The sequence below is a fragment of the Anastrepha ludens genome, chromosome 4, assembly GCF_028408465.1.
Source record: "Anastrepha ludens isolate Willacy chromosome 4, idAnaLude1.1, whole genome shotgun sequence".
Classification (NCBI taxonomy): domain Eukaryota; kingdom Metazoa; phylum Arthropoda; class Insecta; order Diptera; family Tephritidae; genus Anastrepha; species Anastrepha ludens.
In genome coordinates, this window is record NC_071500.1 from 22,172,801 (window position 1) to 22,199,954 (window position 27,154).

General features: G+C 40.8%; 1 protein-coding gene across 1 annotated transcript in view; it reads right to left on the minus strand.

The window, feature by feature from the left end:
* Nucleotides 1–4,252: 4,252 nt before the first annotated feature.
* The window catches only part of LOC128861028 (ankyrin repeat domain-containing protein SOWAHB), a 127,258-nt gene continuing 104,356 nt past the window's right edge, over nucleotides 4,253–27,154 (minus strand). The window contains exon 4 of the mRNA XM_054098898.1: nucleotides 4,253–4,341. Coding sequence (XP_053954873.1) covers nucleotides 4,276–4,341 — 66 coding nt within the window. The 3' untranslated portion in view covers nucleotides 4,253–4,275. The remainder of the gene's footprint in view (nucleotides 4,342–27,154) is intronic.

A 27,154-nucleotide genomic window follows, 5' to 3' on the forward strand; every position in this document is an offset into this window, starting at 1 on the left:
TTTTCTCATTTTTTATGCTTTTAGTATAGCCAAACTGTCGAACAGCGGATTTACAGGCTGCAACATTCGCCATTTCTTTAATTTTTGCTATGCAATCCTAAGGATTTTGCGGGTTTTGGGTAGTTTTTTTTTGTAGTTTCTTATTCGTAAAGTTTCATTCAATTTTATTCAAAATAAAAGCTAATTAGTTTTATTCTCAAGTTGTTCTTAAATACCGTACGCCCCTACAAGTATAAAAATTAGCTCCGCTCCGTTTCTATCCGCTTCAGATACACAAAGAAAATCCTTAGTATTATTTCCTTTGACATAACACCACCACCTGCTGTGCGTATTCTTTGGAAAAAAACGGTAAGTAGCCTTATCTATCTACCCAATCACAAAAACATATTTTCACAGATTTATTATTAACTGTTTTAGTTTTCATGTCAAATATGTACTAATAATAATTCGTAGTTATTATAGCATTTCCAGATCGAAATCATAATTTCTCGTCGAAATATGGACACATTCCCAAGGCACTTATTTCTTTTATATGGCTGTGGCCTTTCTCCTTAGATATCATTTGCAGCTATGTGAATAGAAAGCCACCCCTGCCCTGCTCTATGGCCGCTTAGAAGGCGCAATTATTTTCTATTTACTGACGCTGCAAGCAAACCCAAACGATAAGACTTAATTGATTAGAAATTACATTTCCGTTTCGCATTGACACCGAAACGCCCAGAAAAACCTAACAGCGGGTAAAACAATTTAAGCATTCAACACACAATTCCCAAAATAATACTTGTAATTTAGGCCAATACACGAACATTAAGAAAAAAATCAACAAAAGCTTAAAAACAAGGTAAAAACAGGTAAAAGTAGCCAGTGAAACTGACCCAAGCGCGCAGCTAACGAACCGACTAACAACGTCAAAACCACGTCAAACCATCAGCCAATACAATCCAGCTGACGGCTGACGTGTTTATCGACGGCAAACAATCTAAATGACATATTAAGCGAAAAACAAACGCACGCGGCAGCGACAGCAACAGCAACGGCGCAGACGTTTACTTACTTCGGCGAATCGCCTCAGTTCTTCTCTTTACGTTGCGCAGCTAAAAATCACCAAATTACGCGGATTATTAATTTAAGTCAAGCATTTGCGCATAGAAGGGTCGCCTGTGCCCTTGTTTGTATTCATGTTTGTTCGGCTGTCGGCAGGTTTGCGCGTATTCATTGCAGGCGCGTTCTTTTAACGCCGCAAGTTCCCTCAACGATTGACCGCTTTCGGGCATGTCATTTTACAAATTGTCAAAACTTGTCATTTAAACGACAATTGAGCTTGTTTACTTTAATAATCCTTGTACCTATCATTATTCTTGCTTTAGCTCCTTCATACCCACATAGGTATTATTAATGTTGTTTTTGTTAGCTGACAATGAGCGGTTACGAATGCGAATATTTAATGAGCAGACACCCAATAATTTTAACAAATTCAACAGTCTAGGCACATTTTTGCTCCAGTTTATGCTGAAGTCGTCCTGTCGTGACCCGATCGGTCTTGAGCTCCTACGGTTGGCAGGTGTGTGCGCACGTCACTACTAATTAGGCTACGAATGCTATTCAGCATATATTCGCAAGTTTATAATTTCGCAAACCAATCGCATTGGCATTTTTATTGGTATTAACTCAGTTGTTTTTGGGAGGATTCTGACTAAAATTTGTTTTCTCCAGTCAGGCTATCGCCACAATGATTTATTGGCTCTTCAAGCGCGTGCTGTTGAACAGCAGCTGTACGTCATCATTTATTCTCGCCACAGACAAGTGGACTACGGGCTAGAGGCACACTATGCCCCTACTCGCCCGAGTTAAGTAGGCATATCTGCATCGGTTTCAATATTTTTTGCGCGATATTCGATATCCTTAATTGCTTTCATAACTGCCTCCTGTCCGTTCGTAAAGCTGGACGGCAGATAGTGGCGTGTTGAGGCGCTTATTTGTCAGCCGCAGCGATCGATAAGTATTCGCGCCATGCAGCTGGAAAGGTGGAAAAGGCGTAATTGTAGCTTTGCAACACCGCATTGGGGCATGAGGCCAGCGATAAACCGTAGGTAGTCGAAATTTGTAAGTGTGTGAAAAGGAATATACAAGCATATGCGTAGACGCGTATAGGAAGATTGAAGTTCAAGTCGATCAGCGCGTGTCAGCAACTGACGAACGGCAGTTCATCAACAGGTGATGGTATTGTGACGCTGTTGCATTATTAAGTTATTTCAATATACTTTATTACTCTAGTTATGTCGTAAAGTGCAGCGGCTTGATTATATTTACATATGTGTGTATGCGTGTGCGTAGCTGTATTCACCTACTTAGGGGTGTATATTGCATTTATGTACTTACAAGGATATATAGTTATTGCGCTCAAGAAGTGATTGAAAAGTAAGCTGTTGTATACACAGTTGTTGTTTTTGTGGCATTGCATGAAGCTCTCTCAGTGTGTATAAGTAGACACCTGATGGTGTAGAAATCGAAATCTTCGTCTATCTCATCTAACGGTAGGTCCACGAAACATGCTGTTGAGTTTTGTATTAGATGGGTGTTAGGTGAGCGGGGTTAGCATCGTGTGGAGTACTTTCATTCAGCCAAAGTTACGCGGGTCTAACAAGGCAGATGAAGCACTTCGTCAGCATTAGGTGGTAGTTGGACATATGTGACGATATTCGGAGCATCTGGGAGGGAAGGAAGGTGGTAGGAGACTCCCTATGAATGTCGTTTAATGTCTGTCTGTACACTGCCTGATCCAGTAGTTGCAGTCGTGTGTGGAAGATCTCAGGATCTCATGATTGTAAGTCGAAGAGATATCTCCTGACTGGCCTGGGAGGTGGAGACAGCCTCTAGCAAGTGCCTGCAGGAGTGATTCTTGCAGTAGCACCCCAACAGGAATTTCGTGGGGAACTTCTTACTATGCTCCTTAGCCGGGAGCATGGAGGTTTCGTTGGGTAGATGATGCAGGGGAGACATCAAGAGGAATCCCGTGGCACGCATCTTATTACAATACGATTTATATCTATACAACCTTCCGTTGGCTTTTGAGATATGAAATTAAAAATTTTGTGTTTTTTTACAATGTGATTGGGGTTTCTGAATTCGCCAATCAAGAAGAAGTGGATTGTTCTCTTTAGGATAGTTCCGCGTGTAGAATTCCACGCAAGTTGGAAAAGTCTCTGATCGCCATTCGCCTGGGAGTGGCTACAATTATTTTTCATACGGTTCAAGCAGCTCAGAATTATCGGACTTCATCCAAATATCGCTTGGATTGCTGCCGAATACCCGGTGAAACTGAGCAGGATATCTGGCTGTGCGCTGGGTTTGGGGCCCGCCACGTAAAAATGCTTTCTCTATGAAAAGTCTCGGATGAGAACTCTTTACTCTGATGAATGTGACAAACGAACTAAGGGCTATGATTTGAGAGCATACACCTGGACTGTTCGGTCTCTTAATGGGGAAGGTGCCTCTACTCGTCTGGTTGATGCCCAGAGTAAAGGCTGACGTCATCGCCATTTAAGAGATGTGATGGACGGCGCAAGGAAAGAAGACCATTGAACCTTGCGATATCCATTACAGCTGCTATATAAAGGAACACAAATTCGGTGCTGGATTTGTTGTGGGAGAGGGACTTCGCAGTCAAGTACCTTTGCAATAATCCGTATCATCAAAGTGTTATTCTCTAATATCTTGGTGATTTGCCCCGACGGAAGAGAATTACATTACGTTCAAAGACTGCTTCTAGAAGCGCCTGAAACGTTTCTGAGCGCCTCCTCCCCCACAAAAAAAAAATATGAATATAAATTGTGCTTGGCGACATCAATGCCGGTGTGGGCGAGAAAGGGATTTTTTGAACCACAACCGGGAAATTCAGTATGGGCAACGAATGACCCGAACGGATTAAGGCCGATGGACTTCACTGGGGTCCGAAACATCGAAAGCCTATAGCATGAGATTCCATAAAAGAATTCATCATGCCTCCTAATCGAAAAACGCGAAACCAGATGGATAGATGGAAAACATGCTTCTAGTTTTTTAGATGTATTGCACGTACGATCCGAGGACCTAACATCGACTCAGATCATTACCTTTTTGTAGCCAAAATTCGCATATGGCTAAGTGAAGCAAAAAACGTACATCTAACTACGCAAACAAATGACCCGAACGGATTAAGGCCGATGGACTTCACTGGGGTCCGAAACATCGAAAGTCTGTAGTATGAGATTCCATAAAAGAATTCATTCATGCCTCCTAATCGAAAAACGCGAAACCAGATGGATAGATGGAGTGTGTGACACTACTTACCGTGAATGGATCCTGAAAGAAAAAGAAAAAATTAAAGTTTAGATTTCTGTAAATAATCTATGAATATTGACAAGTATAAATTTCTAAATAAAATAAAAATAAATAATTGGGGCGTACACTTCTGTTAGGTGTTTGGCCGAGCTCTTCCTCCTATTTGTGGTGTACGCCTTGATGTTGTTCCACAAATGGAGGGATCTACAGCAGTCACGCACCAAACCATTCGGCTATACATAAAATTGCAGAGTTATATGTCTCATTAAGTTAATCGCACGTAATCACAAGCGAACAAAAGTTTTTATATATTTTGTCTCTCTGTCTGTTTTTACAGAATAATTTCCTAAATGACTAAACCGACTTTGAAAGAGGACTTTTATTACAAATATTACCAGTCAGATGTCGCTGACATCGAACTATTTTGAAAAATTATATTTTTCTAATTGGTACAAATTCTTGATATACAAAGTGGCGCAAAATTAATCACCCTTTATGAATACTTGAGAACGTGTTCAAATTTACATATCTCAGCGTACTAACAAGTAACAACTAACTGCGATTGTACGTATATCTGACAGGATAATGGTGGCAAATCGTGCATACCACGTTAACACAAATCTCCTGAAATCAAGATCTCTCTCACGTATCTGCAAATTCGCTATTAAACCGCTCATATTGACATGCGGCGCAGAAATTTCGAGCATTAATTTTGCAGACGAGGAGCGCCTAAGGATATTTGAGCGCAAAATATTGCGTGAAGTATTGGGCCCAATACACAAAAAAGATGGTGAGTACAAAATCAGCCGCTATAAAGAGCAGCTAAGTCTCTGCAATGTCGAAGATGTTGTAAGATTTAGCAAGCCCCAACGCATCAGATGGTTAGGTGACATCATTCGCATGGATGACGGTAGGTCACAAAACCTTTTGCTGGACTACAATCCTTTATGCTCAAGACCTCGTGGTAGACCAAAAACAACTTGGCTGCATAACGTTATCGAGGACCTGAAAAAATTAGATGTCAAAACTGGAAATCACTAGCTCTGGATTGTATTGAATGGAGGAAGATTGCTGAGGCAGCTAAAGCCCACCCCGAGGTGTAACGCTAATAGATAATAGATGATGATGCGGTATTTCCGCAAGCTTGTCTTTGCAAGCGCGTAGTCTAGTTGTATTCGTCGCATCGGTTCACGCTAGAGCTTTTTGGAAAGCTCTTTTCATGTGCTAACACGTGTTTGATGAATTGTTGTTTGCTTTTAGTCGTTCGTGAGTTATAGCGTCGCAAACATGAAGCAAAATAAAGAGAAAATACGGCATATTTTACAGTACTACTACGATAAAGGCAAAAATGCATCTCATGCTGCCAATAAAATTTGTGCAGTTTATGGACCCGATACAGTTTCCATTTCCACCGCACAACGATGGTTTCAACGTTTTCGTTCTGGTGCAGAGGTGATCGAAGATGCGCCACTGTCCGGAAGGCCTGTCGTCGAAAATTGCGATAAAATCGCTGAATTGATCGAGAGACCGGCATAGCAGCAGCCGTAGCATCGGGCAAGAGCTGGGCATGAGTCATCAAACCGTTATAAACCATTTGAAGAAGCTTGGATTCAAAAAGAAGCTCGATGTATGGGTGCCAAACGACTTGACGCAAAAAAACATTTTTGCTCGTATGGATGTATGCGAATCGCTTCTGAATCGCAACAAAATCGACCCGTTTTTGAAGCGGATGGTGACTGGCGATGAAAAGTGGGTCACTTACGACAACGTGAAGCGCAAACGGTCGTGGTCGAAAAGCGGTGAAGCAGCCCAGACGGTGGCCAAGCCTGGATTGACGGCCAGGAAGGTTCTTCTATGTGTTTGGTGGGATTGGCAGGGAATCATCCACTATGAGCTGCTCCCCTATGGCCAAACGCTCAATTCGGACCTGTACTGCCAACAACTGGACCGCTTGAATGCAGCACTCATGCAGAAGAGGCCATCTTTGATCAACAGAGGCCGAGTTGTCTTCCATCAGGACAACGCCAGGCCACACACATCTTTGGTGATGCGCCAGAAGCTCCGGGAGCTCGGATGGGAGGTTCTTTTGCATCCACCATATAGTCCGGATCTCGCACCATGTGATTACCACCTATTTCTGTCCATGGCGAACGAGCTTGGTGTGGACAACAAGAGAGTCCTGTGAAAATTGGCTCTCCGAGTTTTTTGACAATAGGGAAGCGAGCTTCTATAAGAGGGGCATTATGAAGTTGGCATCTCGTTGGGAACTCGTCATCGAACTAAACGGCGCATATTTGACTTAAATCGCATTATTATAACCAATTTTATGAACAATTGAAAATTCAATAAAAATACCGCAAGACTTTTTTGACAACCTTTATAAAAATTTTACAAATGGTGCCGTACGTTAATAATATTTGAGACTTATGAACTAGACAGCTGCAGTACACAAACAGGCAAGCAGCGAGGCGCATAATGGTCACAACACAAAATATTTTTTTTTGTATTGGGTTGGGCAATAAGTTCATAGCGTGTGTTATATTTAATTTTATTTTAAAACGATTTGTTTGCTGTTTGACAAAGGGTAAGTGTTCATTTGATAGAACTCTTTCTGCTCTACGAAACTATGTTAATTGTATTTGTGAGTTATTTAATTTCTTATTAGTTTTGAGGCTTAGAAATGGAATACCTAGGAAGCAAAAATCAAAATTTTTGACCCCTGCTCTACTTTGCTTTTCATCGAGGTCTAAAAGCTGCCGAAGCAGTTCAGGACATTTGCGAAGTGTATGGAGAAGGTGTCATAGCAGAGTCTATAGCACGAAAAAGGTTTGCAAAGTTCAAAAATGGCGACTTTGACGTCGATGACACATCCCGCCGCAGCGGAAGATCATCTAAACTCGATGAAGAGGTCTCAAATTACCTTTGTAGGAGAACTCTCGCCAAACCAGTCGTGAATTCACGGAAAAAACGAACTGCGATCATAAAACGATTTTCCATTAACTTTACCGAAAAATTGGAAACTGGGAGCCTGGGTGCCTCACGAGCTCAACGAAAAAAACAAAGAAAGTTGCCTTCAAATTGCTTTTCATCGCCCGCCATTGTGCAACACGCCTACATAAACAGCGCTTTTTGTACCGAATCGTCACGGGAGATGAGAAATGGCGCCCATACATCAATATGAAGCAAAGAAAGCAGTGGGTGGCTCCAGAAGTACACCAAAGCTGAGAGTCACTGTGGATCTTCATCCAAAGAAAATCATTATATGTGTTTAGGTGGACTGTGAAGGCATGGTGCACTAGGAAATGTTCGAAAATAGTGCGACGGTCAACTAGGAGCTCTACATTGCCCAGCTACACTGCATTAATGAGGCTATTCGACCAAAAAGACCTGATCGAATGGTCAAACCGTACTCCTTCCCGACAACGCCACGTCCCATGTTACACAAGTCGTCAAAGCCGCACTCCAAGAGCTCGAATGGGAGGTCTTTCAGCAACCGCCGCATTCTCCGGACCTTGTACCGATCAATTACCTTCGATACCAAAGAGCTCTTAAAAAACTGGCTCCACAACTTCTTTGACACCAGAGCAAGCGATTTTTGGCGGAACGGCATCAACAAATTGGTCGAGAGGTGGGAAGAGATTCTAAACAGCAACGACAAATATTTAATTGATTAACTTATTGATATATGTAACTATTGTTTTTTTTTTTTTTAATAAAAGTCTTCGGCAGAAACTCTGCGAACTTATTCTCCAATCAATATCAGTTGTAAAGTTATTTGAAAACAAAACTGAATGATTAATTTTGTGCCACCTCGTAATTTAATAATCTATATCCTTTTATAATTCAATAATATAAACACAATACTTAAGATTCTGCACAAATCTTATCGAACAGATTCGTATTTCAGGTAATCATGTCTGCTTTGACTTGGAATTTGTTTTAATTAAGTTGTCATCTGGAAATGCCAACTAATTGTTGTTAGGTGATGCAAAAAATATATTAAAAAAGCAACAAGTTCTTGCGTTCAACAAACTGCTGACCAGCACACAGCATCAATCCATTCTCTGACGATGGCCACAAATAGCTAGCGAACTATTTTCTCAAGGGAAAAGTCTGCAATTTCCCAAGCTTGACAGCAGTCAAGCCACACACCAAGCTCACGGTTTATGCTCCCACATATATATACGTACGTACATACATACATATCCTTACACATGTGTCGCACGAACGCGAGCAGTAAGAGGGAATTTATAAATTTACATAAATCTCCATTTAGATTTTGCAATTAAATTACGATCTGTATGCGAGTCAACTGTTGTAACAATGGTTGTTGTTGCTGCAATACTGGCGCCATTGCATTGGAACCACATACTGCCGATGGCTAGTGATATCCCGATGTATCGGACATGCGCTGGCAGCCGGAACACGATTTGTTCGCCGCATACGCTCCGCGTCCGTCAACTTACCAACGCGCAACAGGTGGAGTAGAGGAGCGAATCGGTGAGTGCAGAGATGATATTACGTGCCAGCGTGACCAATGTTTGTTTCTCAATGAAATTTTGCAGGCAAACGATCACAAATGGGGGAGGGGGCGATAAAGTTTTACTTCTGTGTGTCCTCCGGTTGTCTAAGAAGACATCAAGCGCAATGAAGCAGTTGAAAATAAAGTAAAAAAAAATGTTTTGCCCGTACGGCAGATTCTGTTGTTCTGGTTACAGTTGCTTCGGTTGCAATGCTGCCCGTCATTTGGCGACAACTTGTGCGGTGGTTTTGCGGCAGCGCGCAGTTAATTAATTCGACTTACTCATACACGAATGGGCGACTTAAAAATAAAGCGCCACCAAGTTGTCGCAAAGTCATAGTTTGTTGCTCTCATTGTGCGGAACGTTTTTTGGTGTGGCATTACTTGTGTCGCCGCTGTGCCGGCCTCATTGTCTCCAAATTGGGTTAAGCAATGAGATGCAATCGAGCCATCATCAACACCGCCAGCACACCAACTACATACTCGTTTGTGTGTGTGTGTGTATTTGCACGTACATAAGTTTGTTCAAGAGATTCATCAAAATCAAGTCATTACAAATCGCAAGTGCATAAGTGAGTGACGGATGGAGTGCCAAGTGGGGGATCACAAAACCATGTGATACTTCACTTCAGTTGACGCTAAGGATCAACAGTGTCCAAAGCGATCCATTCTTTGTGGATCACTAGTAAGTACATCATTCGAATCAATCGATTGCCAGCGATCACGCAGCAGCCGCGCCCTCAAGAGATTTAAAAAAAGAAAATCTCTCAATTAGTCAAACAATTAAATCAACAATCGTACTAAAAATGAAACGAATTCGTAGGGGTTTTTGTTTAAAATTCCAAGCAGTTAATGAATGTTTCTTGCGGTTCTTACATACTCCTGACGCAAGTTGAATAGGTTGATTGGCTTGCTTGGGCTCACTTGAACTACTGATCATCGCTCTGACTGGGTGTTTGTATGTTACTGGTGTCTTTAGCTGTTGGGTTTTATGTCGTATTGTCGCATTGTTCGATGGTGGCAACGAACAAAACCACCCGCAGATTTTCACTTAAAATTCATTTCACAAATTGACAACCCCAGGTATTTTCAACATTCATTGAATGCTTAGCTTTCAAATTGCTTGCAGACGCCAACGAAAAGAGCAAGCACAGTGATATGGGCATTTTTTTGTTTAATGTTTTTTCTTTATACGAAATACTAACTTTTATTGAAGCAATTGATACTGTTATCGATTAATTTCGTTTAAGTTCCACAACGCAGGCGATACTTAAAATTATTTCGTTACGAAAAATTGAATTCTTACAGAGTGTCGGGCAGGCGAAGATAAATTATATTCCAGACTCGTCAAGTGTAAGTATTTTTTATTGTAATAGTGTAGAATCATGTACAAGGTGACACAAAATTAATCACTCCATCGGAAGGTATTATAATTTTTGCAAATGGCGTCGCACGTCAATCACATTTGACCCTTGTGAACTAGACACCTGCAGTACACAAATAGACAGGCCATGGAGTGCATTACTCAGCAAGAGTGAGGAATAATGGTGTCGATGTTATTGAGTCGGTGGTGTTGATGCAACTTGAATATCGAGGTCGATTTCCAAATCGTGTCGAGTCAACTGGGTAAACATTCCGGCACTTAGCTGCACCTCTCGAATCTCGCAAGACCTTGCAGGGCGTGCCCGCCACCGGATTGGTCGTTCGGTTGAGAATATCACGGCTGCAGCTGCCGATATCACTAAAAACTAAGAAATATCAACCAGACAATGGGCCATAGCAGTTGGGCTTTATTAGAAGGATTTTAGTGAAAGATTTATACATATGAGTACACACATGTTCTCGTACAATGGCAAACAGTGCATCAGCTTATGCCTGCTGACCATCAGTTGCGTGTGAATTTCCACATAAGCGGTTACGTTAATAAGCACAATCTTTATTTTGGGCACCGAGAATCCGCATGATGCACGAAGAGCTCAAAGCTCCTGTGTGGTGCGTCGTTCACCGCGTGTGGTAGAAATGATTGCACCGTATTTTCAGGTGGTTTCAAAAAGACGGTGCAACAACACACACAGTACGGACTAGAATGGATGTTGTGAAGAAAGTGTTTCCGGATCGCGTAAATTGCCGTTTTGGCGAGTTGGCATGACCAGCCTCATCGCCCGATTTAACCATCCCAGACTTCTTTCTTTGGGGCTACTTAGGGCATTTCTTGCGGCTACCTGCGACTTGGTTTAAGCCAACAAGCTTCAGACAATCGCAGCCCTTAAGAATGCGAGCAGTTATCAACGGAATTATTGCGGAAAGTCATGGAACATTCGATAAAGCGAGCACAAATATGTATTTTCCGTTTAACAGAAAAAAAATTGTTAAGGCCCAAATAAGGATTTCCATTACACAATAAATATATATTTGTTGTAGTAAAAAGGTTACGCAAAAATAAAAATTGGATGATTCTGAATACTTATTTCGGCCGTACACACCCGAATAGCCTACCAATGGATCGGACAGTGTACAGACAGACATTAAACGATATTCATCGGGAGTCGCTTATCACATCCCTAACTCCTGACCCCCAAATGCGGTACTGGGAGTCTAACCACCATCCATTGGAGACGAACAGCTTCAGCTGAGTCGTGAGATCCGCGTAACTTTGGCTCAATTACGTTACTGATATTGTACCAGGTAAAACTTATACTTATCAGAATCGATCCCGCACGATGTTAACCACTTATTTACATGCCCTCTTAAACCCGCTCACCTAACAACTCTCTCCTTTTGGACCTAACCCGACGAAATAGCATGTTCCCAGGACCTAGCGTTAGATGAGTTAGACGATGGCGATCGGTGACTACACCGTACTGGCAGGCTCTGCAAGCATGCCTTTAGGTTCTGGAAACCTTTTAGGTGTCAATTTTGCCTCGACTCAGCTATGAATTAACGACTTCATGAGGTCTACCCAAAGAAGACATTTGTTTCTGAATTGGGCTCCTACAGAGTAGCCAAGTGTTTTGTGTAAGAACTAAGTCGGAAAGGCCTGATAGTATTGGTGGGTGTAATCACAGGACACAACGCCTGTGGTCAGCATATGGCTACCATGGGAATCATTGGCAACCCAATATGCCTATCCTGTCGTAAGAATGAGGACACTGCAGATACTTTTCTCTGTAGCTGTGCGGCATTTTGTAGAATCAAATTAGGCTGTTGGGGTGTGATGTGCTGACTATGGACAAAATTCATGCTCTTCCTCTTTCGGATCTCTTAAGATTCATCAATAAGCTCAAAAGTTTCGTAGAAGAATGACCTCAAACCACCACTTTAACCAACCAACCAACCAACCTCAAACCAATTTTCCCGTCTTACCATCCATACTGTATCTATCCTTTCTCTCTATTCCTTCCACTGTAATCTATCCAGGTGCAGTATAATGGTCTTCCTGACTGGGTGCTTGGACTAGTTCAACCTCTACAAATCTAATCTAATCTACTGGTAGGGCACTGTATATATACACTGCTACAATAACAACAAAACCCACCAGCTTTAGAATTTAATGCGCCCTTATTATAGCTAAATAGTACAATTTCTCTAGTCAGGCGCGCGTTATACTGCGGGGTGAACTAACCGAGCGCCCATTTATAAATATTACACCAGATTAAAAGTATGCAAGCAGGATCTTATGGGCGCGGCCACTCCTTATTATTGCTATTGGGTGATCAAACTGTAAGTATGTATGCGCCTTACACTACGTTCCATTCTTCAGCCATCGCCCATCCATCTATTATCCTTTCATTGATCCCATTTTCCATGGCATTTTTAAAAATGATAACTTGTACCCATTCACGTACTTGTATGCACATTGTAAGTGGAAGCCAAATTGCATTGTTATTGCTTGTCCAATGGTGGTTCGCAAATTAAATTCCACATAAAAGCAATTTCGAACTTAATGAAAATGTTTTAACAATCCAACAACCAACAGAACAACCGGTCCATCGCCCATTTGGCCAGCCATCCGTTTACACTGGATGGATGCATTATGGATTTAATACTTGTATTTATTTTTGCAAAAATCTATTAACTTCCGCCAATGTTGAACACTCGTACGTGACAATTGCACAGATGCGGATGCAGATGAAGGTGCAGTTGAGCTTCGACGGTCAATGCTATTGGCTGTGGCAGCAACAGGAGCTGGCGCAGGAGCCGAAACGGCAGCAGTAACATCATGTCCAATGTTGTGTTACGACGACATTCGTATTGTCCGACAACATGTTTTGACAGCCGTCAATGTGGCGCGCGCGTTTAAGCTTCAAAGCAACGATGCTACGAATGACGGGTTATTGCAGCCGTCCAGCCGCTATACGAGTACGCACACACCCAGTGTATGTGAATGGCCAGTAGTTGGTGCCAATACAGTTCTAACTAATAACAACTAATAGTCGTATGTTTGTAGCTCAGCCCGTACTGACTGGACGAAAGTACGCAATTGTGAGCAATGGTCCATGACGCACCTATTGCGCAGAACAGATTAAAACGACTTCGAAGCAAATTTTCAATCGTTTTTAAATTAGTTTAGTAGCATTTAAGTTAATCGCCAACAACCTGTATGCTCTTCGAAGAGCCATGTGAACCCATTGGGAAGTAGCTCAAATTTTTTGGTGGAATGGACTCGATATTGACTGCTGCTATTGCGAATTATATGCGCACGTGATTCGATTTGAGAGTGGCGCTCGGACATCACCGTGAGCTCTGGGTGATTGCTTGTAATTTAAGAAAATTGCTTCACTGATTCTCTGGCCAATGTGGGCAAATTGAAGTTAAATGTTTGAGCGTAAATTGCACTTAGCCAACATATGAATACCTATTAGGATATGTGTGTTTTGGTGTTGTTGGACACATGTTTCCAACCATTAAAATCAAGTTGTGAATCACAAGTTTAACAATTAACCCAATAATAATTATAAAAAATTGCGATTCGTTGCATATACAGCATTGGTACAGTTAGTTGTTACCAGGGCCGTAGAGAGCATATCCGGGACCCCGCGGGAAGGCCCTTTCCAATTATGTCTAATTCATATAATTCGAATTACTCTCGAGGCCGGACTCCTCTGAGAACTCCGAACCCGGGATAAAAAGTTCCCGGATTGACATAAAGGACAGAATATTAAACAGAAAATATCTTGGATATCATTTATTGTTATCTGCATTAAGCTGATATCAGCATCATTCCCCTATCTTACAACTCTCAAGTTGATATCCGACTGGATCTCCAAATAGTAAGAATTTTTTTTTCTTCTCAAGTGAATATTCGATATGATTCTCCAATGGATATCCAAACTTTATTCTGTGGATTTAAATTTAATGTTATATTTTTGGTGCCCTCTCTGTTGGATGGTCGTTGTAAAATAGCCCAATTCCATGCATGCACTGTAAAGTGGCATAAACGGAAGTTTTATGCAAGAATAGTCAGACTTACACAGCACGATGTAGAACCGAAGTTTGATCAAACAAGAAAAACGACTTAAATTTTTGTTTGTCGGTTCATAGCCTCACATAACACAGCATATTTTAATATTGCACTGAAGTTAAAAACCAATTCTTTCCAATATAACAAAGTTCTGCCAATGAATTCTGGTAGTGGGGTAGGGGAGAAAATATACGGATATCGGCGATTATATTGTACATTCCTATATACTTGTATATATAATTGGCGCTTACACACATTTTGGGTGTTTGGCCGAGCTCTTCCTCCTGCTTGCGTCTAGAAACCCACATTTTTAAGCCGACTCCGAACAGCAGATATTTTTTATGAAAAGCTTCTTCATGGCAGAAATATACTCGAAGGTTTGTCAATGTCTGCCTCGACGATGTGTCTGAAGTGTTTTAGTGAGCGTGAAAGTTCCACTGCTTGCGTATTCAAATGATAAATTGACATATGAAACCACGTGATCGGACAACGAATTCTTTTAACGTTTTTATTCTTAGATACACTACACTTTGATAAGAGAGGGCGTTGATACTAGCCCAAATTTGTTTTTTTTGTTTTGGTTATGTTGGTAGACTTTTCATATCAACGAATGCGAAGCTTCATTTCAATCTGTCAATTAATTCTGTGATGTTCAGTGATTTAATTTTGATTTTAAAGGTTTAAAAGCAATGGAAATTTATGAATGAATGTTGAATGTGTGATAGGACTTTTCGCCATCAATTAGTGCAGTAAAAATTTTGGTTACTGAGTTTACACGTAGTTGTACGAGCCTTGAAGACGATCCACATTAAAGACGTCCAAAAACAGCAACAACACCAGAAATCGTAGCAGAAATACAGAAAATCGACAAGGGACTGAAAAAGATTTAGTAGAAGCATTAGGCATCTCATTGGGCAGTGTAAGTAATATTTTGACGGAAGCGTTGGGTTTCAGAAACCTGTGTGTACAATGGGTGCCGCATTCGCTAACAATGGAACAAAAACACATTCGAATGCGACTTTCACAGCAACACTTACCATAGACCGTTTTCGAAAGGATAAGGTGGAATTTCTGCGTCGGCTCATGACTGTGGAAGAGACTTGGGTATATCATCATGATCGTAAATCAAAACAAAAGATTAAAGAGTGGTGAACCTGGTTCACTCACTCACAAACGAGTTTGTGTCCAGAAATCAGCCTAGAAGGTGTTAGCATTCGTGTTTAGGAGTGAGAAATGAATTTTGTTTGTGGATTACTTGCAAACTTGAAAAACAATAAATTCTATATATTATTATAATCTTTTAGACCAGTACAACCACCCAGTTTGAAAAAGAAAAAATCTTTTTCACCAGGACAATGCGCGGTGTCTATTTTACCATGTTTAAAGAAACATGACTTTAATTCATTCGAATTGTTGGAACATCCACCGTTATCACAGGTTGGGGTCGCTGTTTCCAGACATAAAAAAAGCAAGCGTTTTTCATCAAATGATGAGGTAATAACAGCTCTGGAATTTGGCAGCCCTTCCAGATTCTCACTTCAGGGATGGAATTCATAAATTGGAATCTCGTTGGAACAAGTGTATTGATGTTCAGGGCGACTATACTAAATAGTAAAGTGTATTTCAAGCCATGAATTGGGTTTTTCTTATCGAACCGCAAAACTTTTGGAACAACCTAGTATAATGTGCTCAGGAGTTCTATGTAAAAACAACGGGTCACATTTTTGTGGAACATTTTAACCCTCTAACTTCTTAATAGTTGGGTCTTTTCTGTCGAACTCAAAATTTAAGTTGGTCGCCAAAAATAAAGCAAAACAGAAGTCACTAAAGAAGACGGAAGGAAGGATTAAGGCAAAGTGTCTAGGTTGGTTTCGTTATTGGAGATATTGTTTTGGTAAAATTTCAAAGTACACAGTATGTAAGTTACAGTGCATAACCGTAATTCATTGCCGGAACCTTGTTATTTTTTTTTGTGTTGTGCAGTGTTATCCGCTAATTTACATTTTTAGTTTTTATAGTTTCTGTTTGAGAGGTAGCAATGATAGACGTGAAAAAAGATACAGATTTGAAAAGAGATACAGGTTGGTGCTCAATTGTGGTCAAACTCTGAAAATGAACCCGGTAAACACTGGTTTTCGCATTTTCCCGGATGTCTAGACGACCGAGCACGGTTCCGGCTCTTGTGTTTACGTGGAATCTAATATATGCTGATCAAGAAGCAATAGACTTTGTTGTGGAAAACAGGTAGAGAGGAAGATCTGTATGTGTCTACAGCGACAACAAAGCTGTGCTCATGGCCTTAGATAGCCTTCCAACCACTTCAAGGGTAGTTGAATCCTGTAAATCCAGGATGAACTATGTCGGTAGACATAATATTCTGATGCCAACATGGGTTTCGGGCATGTGGGTATCGCGGGTAACGACACCTCTGACTCTTTGGATGGGCGCTGAGGCTCGGATCCCACTCTCTTGTGCAGCCGGTTAGAAAACGGGTTACTTCATTCCACAAGCTAGCTTGGCAGGCTGCGAGAGGTTGCAGATGAACAAAACTGATGTTACCTGCCATGTCGCAGACCCTCCCTCCATTAAGCCGAAACGATTTTAGGCAGTTGGTTGAACTGATGACGCGCCACTTTCTATCGGCGAAACAAATGGAAAAGATAGACATCTCAGACAGTGCACTCTGTCCAGCATGTGCAGAGCAGGTTGAGACGGCGGACCGCTTTGTATGCGCCTGCGCGGCTCGTTCAGGTTTAAGATCTTTGGCACTGATGTGTTAAGAAGCGATCGCTTTGGCTCCTTGGCGCTTACGACAAATTGGAAGAGAAGCTTGACATAGGTAAAACTTGCGTGTGGCATACCGACAATCAATCCGAATGGCGTTCCTACTGCCAGCATTCAGGATTAGTCGAACAACGACCACCGAATGGAAGGATATAAAGTGACTTAACGATCAAAGCGCTTATCACAAATTGGAAGAGAAGCTTGACATAAAACTGTAAAAGTAACTTGCTTGTATACATTACCATTAAGAGTTGACTAACAGTTTAGTTATGCAAGTAAGTTTCGACTCTAAACCGATCTTTAAACGGCTATTTCTTCTTTTCATCTTTTCATCTTTTTTCGCTACCAATTCACGAGTTAATGATCAATTTGCTTATTTAGTCTTTATTTTAGTTTAGCAACACTAACATTGTGTATGATCAAATTTTATGAGACCAAAGACGAATTACCAGTAACCGTCGACTGCTGAGAGCTGATGAGGCCAAAACGCGTACAGACATATGGAGGTGTATGTACATGTGTCGTATATTTGAGACGTGCGATAAACATGTACCGTTAAGGAGATTGAGTTAGCGACTACGATATGCAAAGTACAACCTGGAGGCAGCTATGAACAGTTTATGGATTGTTATATGACCACAGGTTACAACTACAGAGGCTGTATAGATGAAAAGCTGGCGCATACTAGGGGACACAACCAGCGATGGCCAAGGAGCAATTGCATTGGTTTCCTGTGCTGGTGGCGCTTAAAATCGAGTTAGATTCAAACAAAAGACTATTGTTGTTGGCAACCTGTTACTTATATAAACGTGAGATCCGATCGCTCGGCTCGATCGTTGGCTAGTGGCATTTTGCTGGTAAATTTTGATTGTAGCGCCGTCTGTGCCGCCGTCGTCGTCTGCTGAGAAACTTTAAGATGGATATTTGCGAGTAACTACTACATACATACTTACATACTCGTAGCTGTGGGGATTGGTATGCAAATAAAGTAAACAACAAACGTTGCACATACAACGTAGTAGAGGGGATCGGCTCGAAGCGAGCACCAGCTGAGCGGTTATATGACCCCTGCAGCCTGCCAACATCATAAAACGAATGAGTTAAATAACAAATAAACATTTAAGATGATTAATTTAAGCACTTTTACGATGCCTTTCATTGCTGCCTTGATTTATTAGTCGGTTTACGTTGATGTTGCCTCGATGGTTGGTCCACCACGCTAGGCTGGTAGTTCGACTCTTTGTTGGTTCGCGGTTTAGTGCTTGTAAATGAGCGCCGTTTGCCAAGATGCAAAATTTGTCGCTGCTGCACTTGAGGTCCAAACCTGTACTGGTATCACCTGAAGTCTGCGAAGCTTTGGAGTAGCTTCTCTTTTAAGTGGAAGCTTGGCCGCCAGGCGCTTTACGGTCGCTTTTTAAGTGGCGATAAAAGAATTTAAACGCTGCAGCGTACTACTACAGTCGGAGTGAATGCAACGCAATTGCAGTTTAATGAAATTGTCCCAGGAGCCAAACATGGCGACATGGGTGGCTAGCATTGGCTACCTCAGTATGTATGTAGCAGGTCATGCATAGGCGCCTTCCTAGTCGCGGCGACTAGGCGGTCGTTTAGTGCTTTTCATTTTTGGATTGGTTTGGTTTAGTTTAGTTTTGTTGTTGTTGATATTGTTGTTTGGAAAATATGTAGCTATTCACCAATTCGTTTGGAATTCGGACTCCACAGCATTGTTCTAATTGCGAAGTCCAAGTAATTGGCAATTTGTTGTTGGCATTATGAATAGCAAAAGCAATTCAAGTGAAAATCCACTTTGTTTAGCCTACAACTTCTTTAGTTTCGAATATTTGTATTTCAATGAAATCACGACTTTTCAGCGCTGATTCACTGTTCCATTTTTACTCGTACGAGTACTAAGTCGCCTATTTGTTGGCTAAGTAAATTTTCGATATTTGGTGGAAAAAATGGTTTGTATTCCCTAAATCTGAACTTCGTGCTACTCACGATTTGTCAATTGAATTGAAATTAAAAGCACAGAAAGAAAAAAAAAACACAATTCCATTGGACCTTGCAGCAATTAAACGTGCTTGTGAAAGAGTGATATTCAAAGCACGCGGCAGACGCGACGGGCAATTGAAATGAAACGTGGCTTTGCCAATGTGGCTCATTCGTAAGGGTATACCTACTAAGGCGCTCGAAAAATACGTGAGGAAACATTTAAACTCCAATAAAGCAACAAATTTGTAGTTCCTATTTACAATTTATTGCACCGCAGATTCACTTTTGTGACGGATGTAAGGAGTTACATATGGCAAATAGAATTGCAGACATGTGCTTTATTGGTGAGAAATGCATTCTGTGTAGGGAGTAAAATGTTTTTTCAGTTCAATTTAATTATAATTAAGATTCATCACAAACGATATTTGGTATTTTAACAAGCGTTTATTAAAGGTCAATGTTGGACGGTTATTCAGGCTGCAATTAAAAACGTTTCCACTTTGTTTTGGTCTTTGATCTCGAGCCGCTTTCACTAGACAGATATGAACTCACCTAAATGGAGCGAAAACTGTTGAAAAATGTATGAAATTAAATGAAAAAGTGAAAAGTTTGCATAGCAACTTTAAATCTCTCGTGTCCTTTCATCAGCACACTATCTCATCCAAACCCAGCTTCCGCAATAAATGGAGTATGGAGCTGGGTTGGGTTGAGCATATGAATCTTTTTCTGGCTGTATCAGACCGAGATGTTTACTCCTTCTTCTCACACTCCTTGGTGTGTTGGAGTTTTCAGTGGTTGGTTCCAGAAACGAAAAGAATTGATGGACTATATATCGAGTCTGTGTTGATGGCTCATTGAGCATTGCTAGTTAATCCTTTTCATCTAAATCCTTTTTTGATTTATGCTCTCAATAAGGAATTCACTTTGTGTTGCCTTACAGTTTTGTGCCAACTTACATGTGGTAGCCTTAGCTATTCGCTTCTAAGCTCTTCCTTGACAGTATGTTAACACTTTGCACGGAAGGGATCGGCCCTTGAATGATGGCTGACTGTCGCTCAGAATGGCAATTTGCTCATTCTCGGAGGGTTTTCCTTAAATTGAGTACTGATATGTTGAGCCTCTTGTTATATTCCCTGCTGTTACAAATTCCCTGCTGCTGATGAGACTGCCTTAAGAGATTTTTTCTGCATAAAGGGTAAGTCGTCGGCAGCTTTCTCACTAATAGTCAATGCTAGTTTAATACTGACAGCTGTTTTGCGTTCAAAAAAGTGACAAAAATTGTCCAGATGGACAATGAATGTACCAGATGGAAAATGGTGGCAATTTTGCTGAAAAATCCATCGTACCGAAAAAGGTGCATTTTCATCAAGGCGACTACGCTGACAAGCGAAATTTCCGTGTTTGGGTAGGGAAGCCAATGATGTATCCTAAGTGTCTAGCTATTTAATGCGAAGAGGGGAACAGCGTTGTCAACGGGGAGCAAGACAGAGATATGCTAAATAATTTCTTTGCAAACACCTTTCAGGGTTATTGTAGGCTCAGACGAAGTAAGCATTTGAGAGAAGTATTGAAGATTTTTCAATGATATTCGTAACGTAATTGAAAAGTCGATACAGTAAAGGTATTTATCTATTAATTTTTCACACTATGGAAGGAATGTCAAATATTACTATTATTATTATGAGAAGACTTAGCATCGCAACGTAATTGAAAAGTCGATACAGTAAAGGCATTTATCTATTAATTTTTAACACTATGGAAGGAATTTCAAATATTACTATTATTATTATGAGAGGACTTAGCATCACGATCAGTGCTAGGCACGATGCCAGCACATCTTTGGCGGCTTCGTCTTCCTCTCTACGGAACATGTAAGTTTTGCTGGAGTATACACTCAGGCTTTTTTTATATCCTTGTTCACTCCGCTCGGGAGCATAGGGCTTCGACAAGACTCTTCCATCGTACACCTTCTGGGTTGTTATTTTTGAGTCAACATCAACCTTCTCCAAGTAATCTTTGACCGACCGCGACCTCTGCTCCCTTGCTGGTTCCAGTCCAGTGTCATTATCGTGTTGTTATCTGGTGCTTTTCTAAGCGTGTGACCTATCTATCACCACTCCCAGGCTAGTAAGCTGAAAATTCTATCTACAATGCCCCGTTACAATTCCTGTAATGATTCTTACTTAATTACATATCATTGATTTTGATTGCAATAAACTTGGTAGATTCCAGAGTGTCTTGCCTTCACTTGCTGAATAAGAAAAGAGAAGACACCCTTTCATTCAAATAGTACAGGATAGGATAAATGGTTGCTCACTCAAGGGGCCCATTTGATACCATGCAGAGGGAAAAGTACGAAACTGGTGGAAAATAGGAAGAAAGGGCTTGGGATTGGAGGATGACGACCAGCAGTGGTTAATTTGTATTAACCGCTTCAAGCTACTGATGAAATTCATCAGATGTGTGATATTTAAACTTGCAATATCCGCAGGTCTAGCAAAAAAGAGAGATCCCAGATGTCTGAATCTTTGCCCGACGAGAGCAGGGCAGCTTAGAAGAAGGTGTTGAGTTGATTCCACCTCATCTTCCAGACAGCTTCTGCGGAAAGGTCTTGAAGCAATCTCAAGTCTCGTCGCATGGATACCTATCGGACATTTTCCGGTAAGGATAACCACCAAATTCGAGCGCTGCGGTTTTGTTAGCTTTAGAAGCTCCCTTGAGTGCTCACGTTCTACCAGTGATCAGAAGGATCGCAAGACTTTGCGCACGTCCACGTTTGCGCACTAATCCAGCACCCGCTGAGTTGATTCGAGACCCATCTTCCCCGGAGTGGACCACAGGTTCTCAAGGGAACCCGAATCCTCGAATTTCGAAACCATCTCCAGGGTTCCTAGCCAGCTCATTAGCCCAGCAATTTCCCTCTATGCCGCTGTGACCGGAAATGCAGATGAGTCTAATATCGAAGTATTCGGATGTAGTCGAGAGAGAAGTCAGGTCATTCTTCGACTAATTTTGAACACAAATACAAGCCCAATGCCTTGATTGTCGCTTGGCTGTGGGAGTAGATATTTAGATCCTTTACAGTAATTCCAGAAGTAAGCAGCTAATTCACTGCTTCTTTAATTGCGGGCACTCCCGCTTGGAAAACACTACAGTGGTCCAAATGCTTAAAGCTGAGCTTGATGGGGAGCTTCTCCTCCCACGAAGAAGTATCGCCCGCACGAGGGTGCAAGCCCCATGTGGATGAACTCAAAGTTTTTCCGCAGATTAAGCCTAGTTTATAGCTCAAATACGCCAATCTGATAGCGGCGCGTGCAGCGACAGTTTTCCCTGCGATTACTACGGGAACGATTTTGAACATACGGTTAAGCATTAGAGCAAGAGAGGTCTGAAGCGCTCCACTGATTCCAATGGAGGCAAACTCTCCAGCTTCTCAGCTGATTTTGTCCTCTCTAGGTAGTTTCACCAGACAAAGACTCCATACAACAAAATTTTCTTTGTAATCCTGTTATATAGCCCAACTGTAAGTTTAGGTGAGAGGCCCCACCCATTGCCTATAGCGCCCTCAGGCGACAGTTGTCGTCCTGATTCTCTTCTCAATTTTGCGCTTCCACGTTAGCCATCTGTCAAGGATGAATCCCAGGTACTTCACCCTGTCAGAGAGCGCCGGCTATTGAGGGGAGTTGAGCTCTAGGTATTTTATACAATATATTTCTTCGCAAATAAGACAAGCTCCGTCGGCAGTTAAATATACAAATACATCTTTTTTTGTCATTTTCGGCCTATATCAAATTGCGACTATTTAGAGCTACTTTTCTATAATTTTCCTATATTTTTATGATTTTACACAGGGTGATTCGCAATCAGATTACAGGTTATTGCGAAACTTGGCCATCATACCATTTTCTAAGGGAGAACCGTATCTAGCGTGAAGCTGTGAAGCAGTTTAGAGGATAAGAGTGTCTTGATTTAAAATCCGAAGAGAGGAACTAAATGTGTGAAAGTCTGTTAGTCACCAAGAAGATATGAATTTGGAGTGTTACACTTGATTCAAATTCACTTAGCTGTCACGGCCATAAAATATATGACCATTAAAGGAAAGTTTGTGTACTTTTCGTTTTGAAAACCTCCTAATTCGTCGAGGAAAGACTAATAAAATAGCTACTAAGGAGCAGCTGAACTAGTCTGTACTCTTGCAAATTGTACTCGAGTTATAAAAAATTTATTGTTTTTTTCAATACTTCGCATTCGATGGTGGCTGTAGTAGCCGACTACGGTGACTACCTATCGATTGATCCCGTGTTGAAAGCGCATTATGTGACTCGTCAAATGATATAGAAAGGGTTCTCCTTAGAACGTTGCAGCGGTCTCCACTAGGCAGGCAATGGCAAACCTTCGACCCACCTACCGTTCCGAGGGTTGGCTTTTCTTTACGTCTTAGATGAACACAGGGTTGGGCATTTTGCCCTACCACTAAATTGCACTACCATAAACTTTTTAGTGGTAGTTGGAATAAGGGTTCCATTTTCACTAAATCTTCAATTCGCTAAATCCGCTATTGCACTAATTATTTATCCAACCCTGGACGAATATTATAAAAATTGCTTACTTTTGGAAACTGTTAAAATCTCTTATCCTATACTCTAATCATACATTTCTCATACTGGATCCATCCTGTTGCTCGTGTCATGAGCCCGTCGGGGCATCCAGTGTTCATATGCGCCTAAATAATTTGGCATAAGTACCTTCTAGCGCAAGAAAAAAAATTCTTATATAATCCTTAAGACTTAGTGATTCCAATGACGATCAATGCGCGCCCATCGTCCAAATCAACAATGTACGAGCACAATATTTACAAGTGGTAACATTTTCTTGCAATGTTTTGCAGTTTCGATTTTGTTGCATGGCTGTTGTGTGTTGCACGCTGCATGTTGCAAGCGCGTTAACATATCCGGCGCCTAGCTGGAGTAACGCTCGGTTCCTAAAAGGCTCAACGATAATTTGGGCGTTGGTGGGGGTGAGGAAGTTCGTGGTTATAAGCTTCAATACAAATACACAAACCGGCACACACATACATACATACAAAATACGTGTGTCGAAGGTAAGCGCCAGCATGCAAATTCTTGTAGCTGTTGTTGTGGTCGCATCAGTGATTGCCGCATGTTATGCTGTAATATTTATATTTACATATAAATACAAATATTTTTTCTCCCGTTTGCAGATGTACTATACATAGTATGTGTGTATGTGTGAGTGCGTGCGCTTGTAGCCTCGCACAAGTAGGATGTTTTATTGATTTAGGGCGCATTTAAAGCGTGAACGGCCACATTAATAATTTCCGTTGCAATTTTATTGTGCATAAATTTCATTAATTTATAATTTTGTTGATTTTCTCATCGAATCTCAGCGAATCGAATGCGAGTGCATACGCATACCTACATTCATGGCGAAGCGCGAGTGCACGCGTCGGCTCCCCAGACGGGTCGATCCTGGACACGCTTTGGCTTTGGCTGAGGAGACTGATTTTACGATTTCACATGCTGGTTGGTCGGTTGGCTACTCTGCACTGCTTTGGCTGGGCTACATCATGCAGCGCGCTCTGCTTCTTCGACCTGCTGAGGCATAAATTATTTCCCATAGCTTTTCGCTGCGCCATGCCTCGTGTCGAAGATGATTTTGCGCGATTGCGACTCTGATTGCGCAGACGCGTCAAGCATAGCAGAAGCAGCAGCGGCAGTCAACTTGAACAGCAGTATTAATTTTGGTTGCATGCCCCATGCACTTTTACTACAGCTTGTAGTAGTTGTTGTTGTTGCTCCTTTTTTTTATTGTACTTGTTTGTTGCTCCTTTTTTTTATTGTGCCTGGCGTTAATCTGCGCAGTTATGGTCCATTGAGAAATTTGCTTGACTGGTGTTTAACGAAACCACATGCGGGTCCCTTAACATTTTAGCTGCGCAACGCGATTGGCTGTCCCTCTATTGACTGTCAGCTGGCCTGCAAACTACGTGCACGCTTCCTTCTGCCAGTCAGTCGGCTGCAGATGTTGTGCTGAAGATTGCGAGCGGGTGTATGCGCGCGCAGTTAATTATGAGCGTTTGGATATTTTTGTCGAATTTGATTCTCTCTTTTTATGTTGTATGCCAGAGTTTTGTTTTATGTTTGTTGCTAAGATGGAGATTACATTATGATTTATGCAAAATAGTAAATTCGAGTGATGGCAACATGAGCCCCAAACAGACTCGGCCTAAGCTTGTTGGGGCAACAATAATAACTTCATCTTGTAAAAGTTAGTTGAATCGAATCTAATAACAACAAAAAGGGCGGCTAAGTAAAACGATTTGGGTAGTCTGCTGTGGTGATTATTTTTATTTTTCATATGGTAGGTTATTTTTGTTTCGCATCTGAACTTGAGACTTTGAGAACTTTAGAGAGAGGCAGACAGAGAGATTTTCTCTACCTTGATTTTTGATTGTCTTGAAATAACACGCGAATATTGGCAAATTCCACCTTAATTATTGTTTAGGCAGCGGAGAGGAATCTCCTTTACCTACGAAGGGCGTTCCAAGCCATTTTACAAGGCTGCAGCAATCGGCTACATGCGAGGATGGATTTATCAGCGTAACTAAGCGCGAAATTGAAATTTGCTGAGCTGTTCTTATGAGACTTGATTCAACCATTAAAGGTTTGCTCACTTGTGACATTCGAGTTTTGGCAATCCCTTGCAACAGGTAACATTTAAGAAGGGTGGAAAAAATATAATCCCTTTTGTCTAAAATGGTAGCGAAAGAGCGTTTCTTTTTAGGTAAATGAAAACAATATGCGAACGGTTTAAAAAATAAATTTCAATTATTATTTGTATTTAAATAGTATATTTTTTGTAATCAAACGGTTTTTATTGAAGCATAACGCAAAGTATACAAAAACAAAGCATAAAAGTAAAATATCTATCCGCTGTGCCTGCTTACATGGGAATGAAAGAAAAGAGAGAGTGCATTTCGACAGAAGGTCTAAATAAACCAAATAAGGTTGCCATGTAACTAAAATATACAAATTATTTCAACAATATTTTATGGACACTGTAAACCTATTTGATATATAATATGTATAAGTAAATTCTTATAGGTTAAGTAAACATATAGTGTTTTAAGGTTAATGGGCATTAAAAAAAGCGAAAGTACAAATAAACAATTTTTAAGGCCCTCGCCTCATTTGAAATGGTGTTTTTGGGGTGTTTCTTTGAAAGCATGTAAAAACAGGAACGAAAAAAAGATTTTTTATATTTGTTCTTAGTTTTGATCCATTGTTAAAAAATTAAATTTTTTTTGGCCATACGAGGTTCGTTCAAAAAGTTGTCAGCCCTCAAAAAATTGTCTTCACATGGACAATGGACACAGATATAGTGGTTTTCTGAACCGATTTTCATAAAATAAAAATTAAATGACGTAGAATTGATGTCGTTGTTGTGTAAACTACGATCATTCGGAAAAGAAAATTTTTTAGTAATTTTCTCGGACCTTTAAAGTAAAAAAAAGGGTCAAAAACAGTTTTTCATCTTTGAACGTTTGCCATTTTCCCAATGATTATGTTTTAAGATTATAGTTCGATAACGACATCCATACTGAACGAGAAAATGTTTGTCTTTTTGATTCCAGACACCAGGGAGTACCGGATTCCGTGGCGCCGGCGACATACCTGTTTTTGGAAGACCATTTTTTGAAGACTAACAACTTTTTGAACAAACCTGATATGGCCAACAAAAAAGTAGTATTTTTTAACAATGCATCAAAAAATAAAATACTGAAAACAAGAATTAAAAACCTTTTTCGTTTCCGTTTCACACGCTTTTAGAGAAACACCCAAAACATAATTTTAAATAGGTCGAGGGCCCTTATAAATATTCAAAGAATTCAATAGGCGATCTTTGAACATATAAAATCTATCCAAACAAATTTAGAGATTTTATTAAACTCAATTAAGGCTCTAGTAATAGGAGTATTTCGAGCATAAAGAGATTTTGAGAGACCTACATAGAAAAACTTCTAATAACGAATAGCTCTGGCCGGAATATTATAG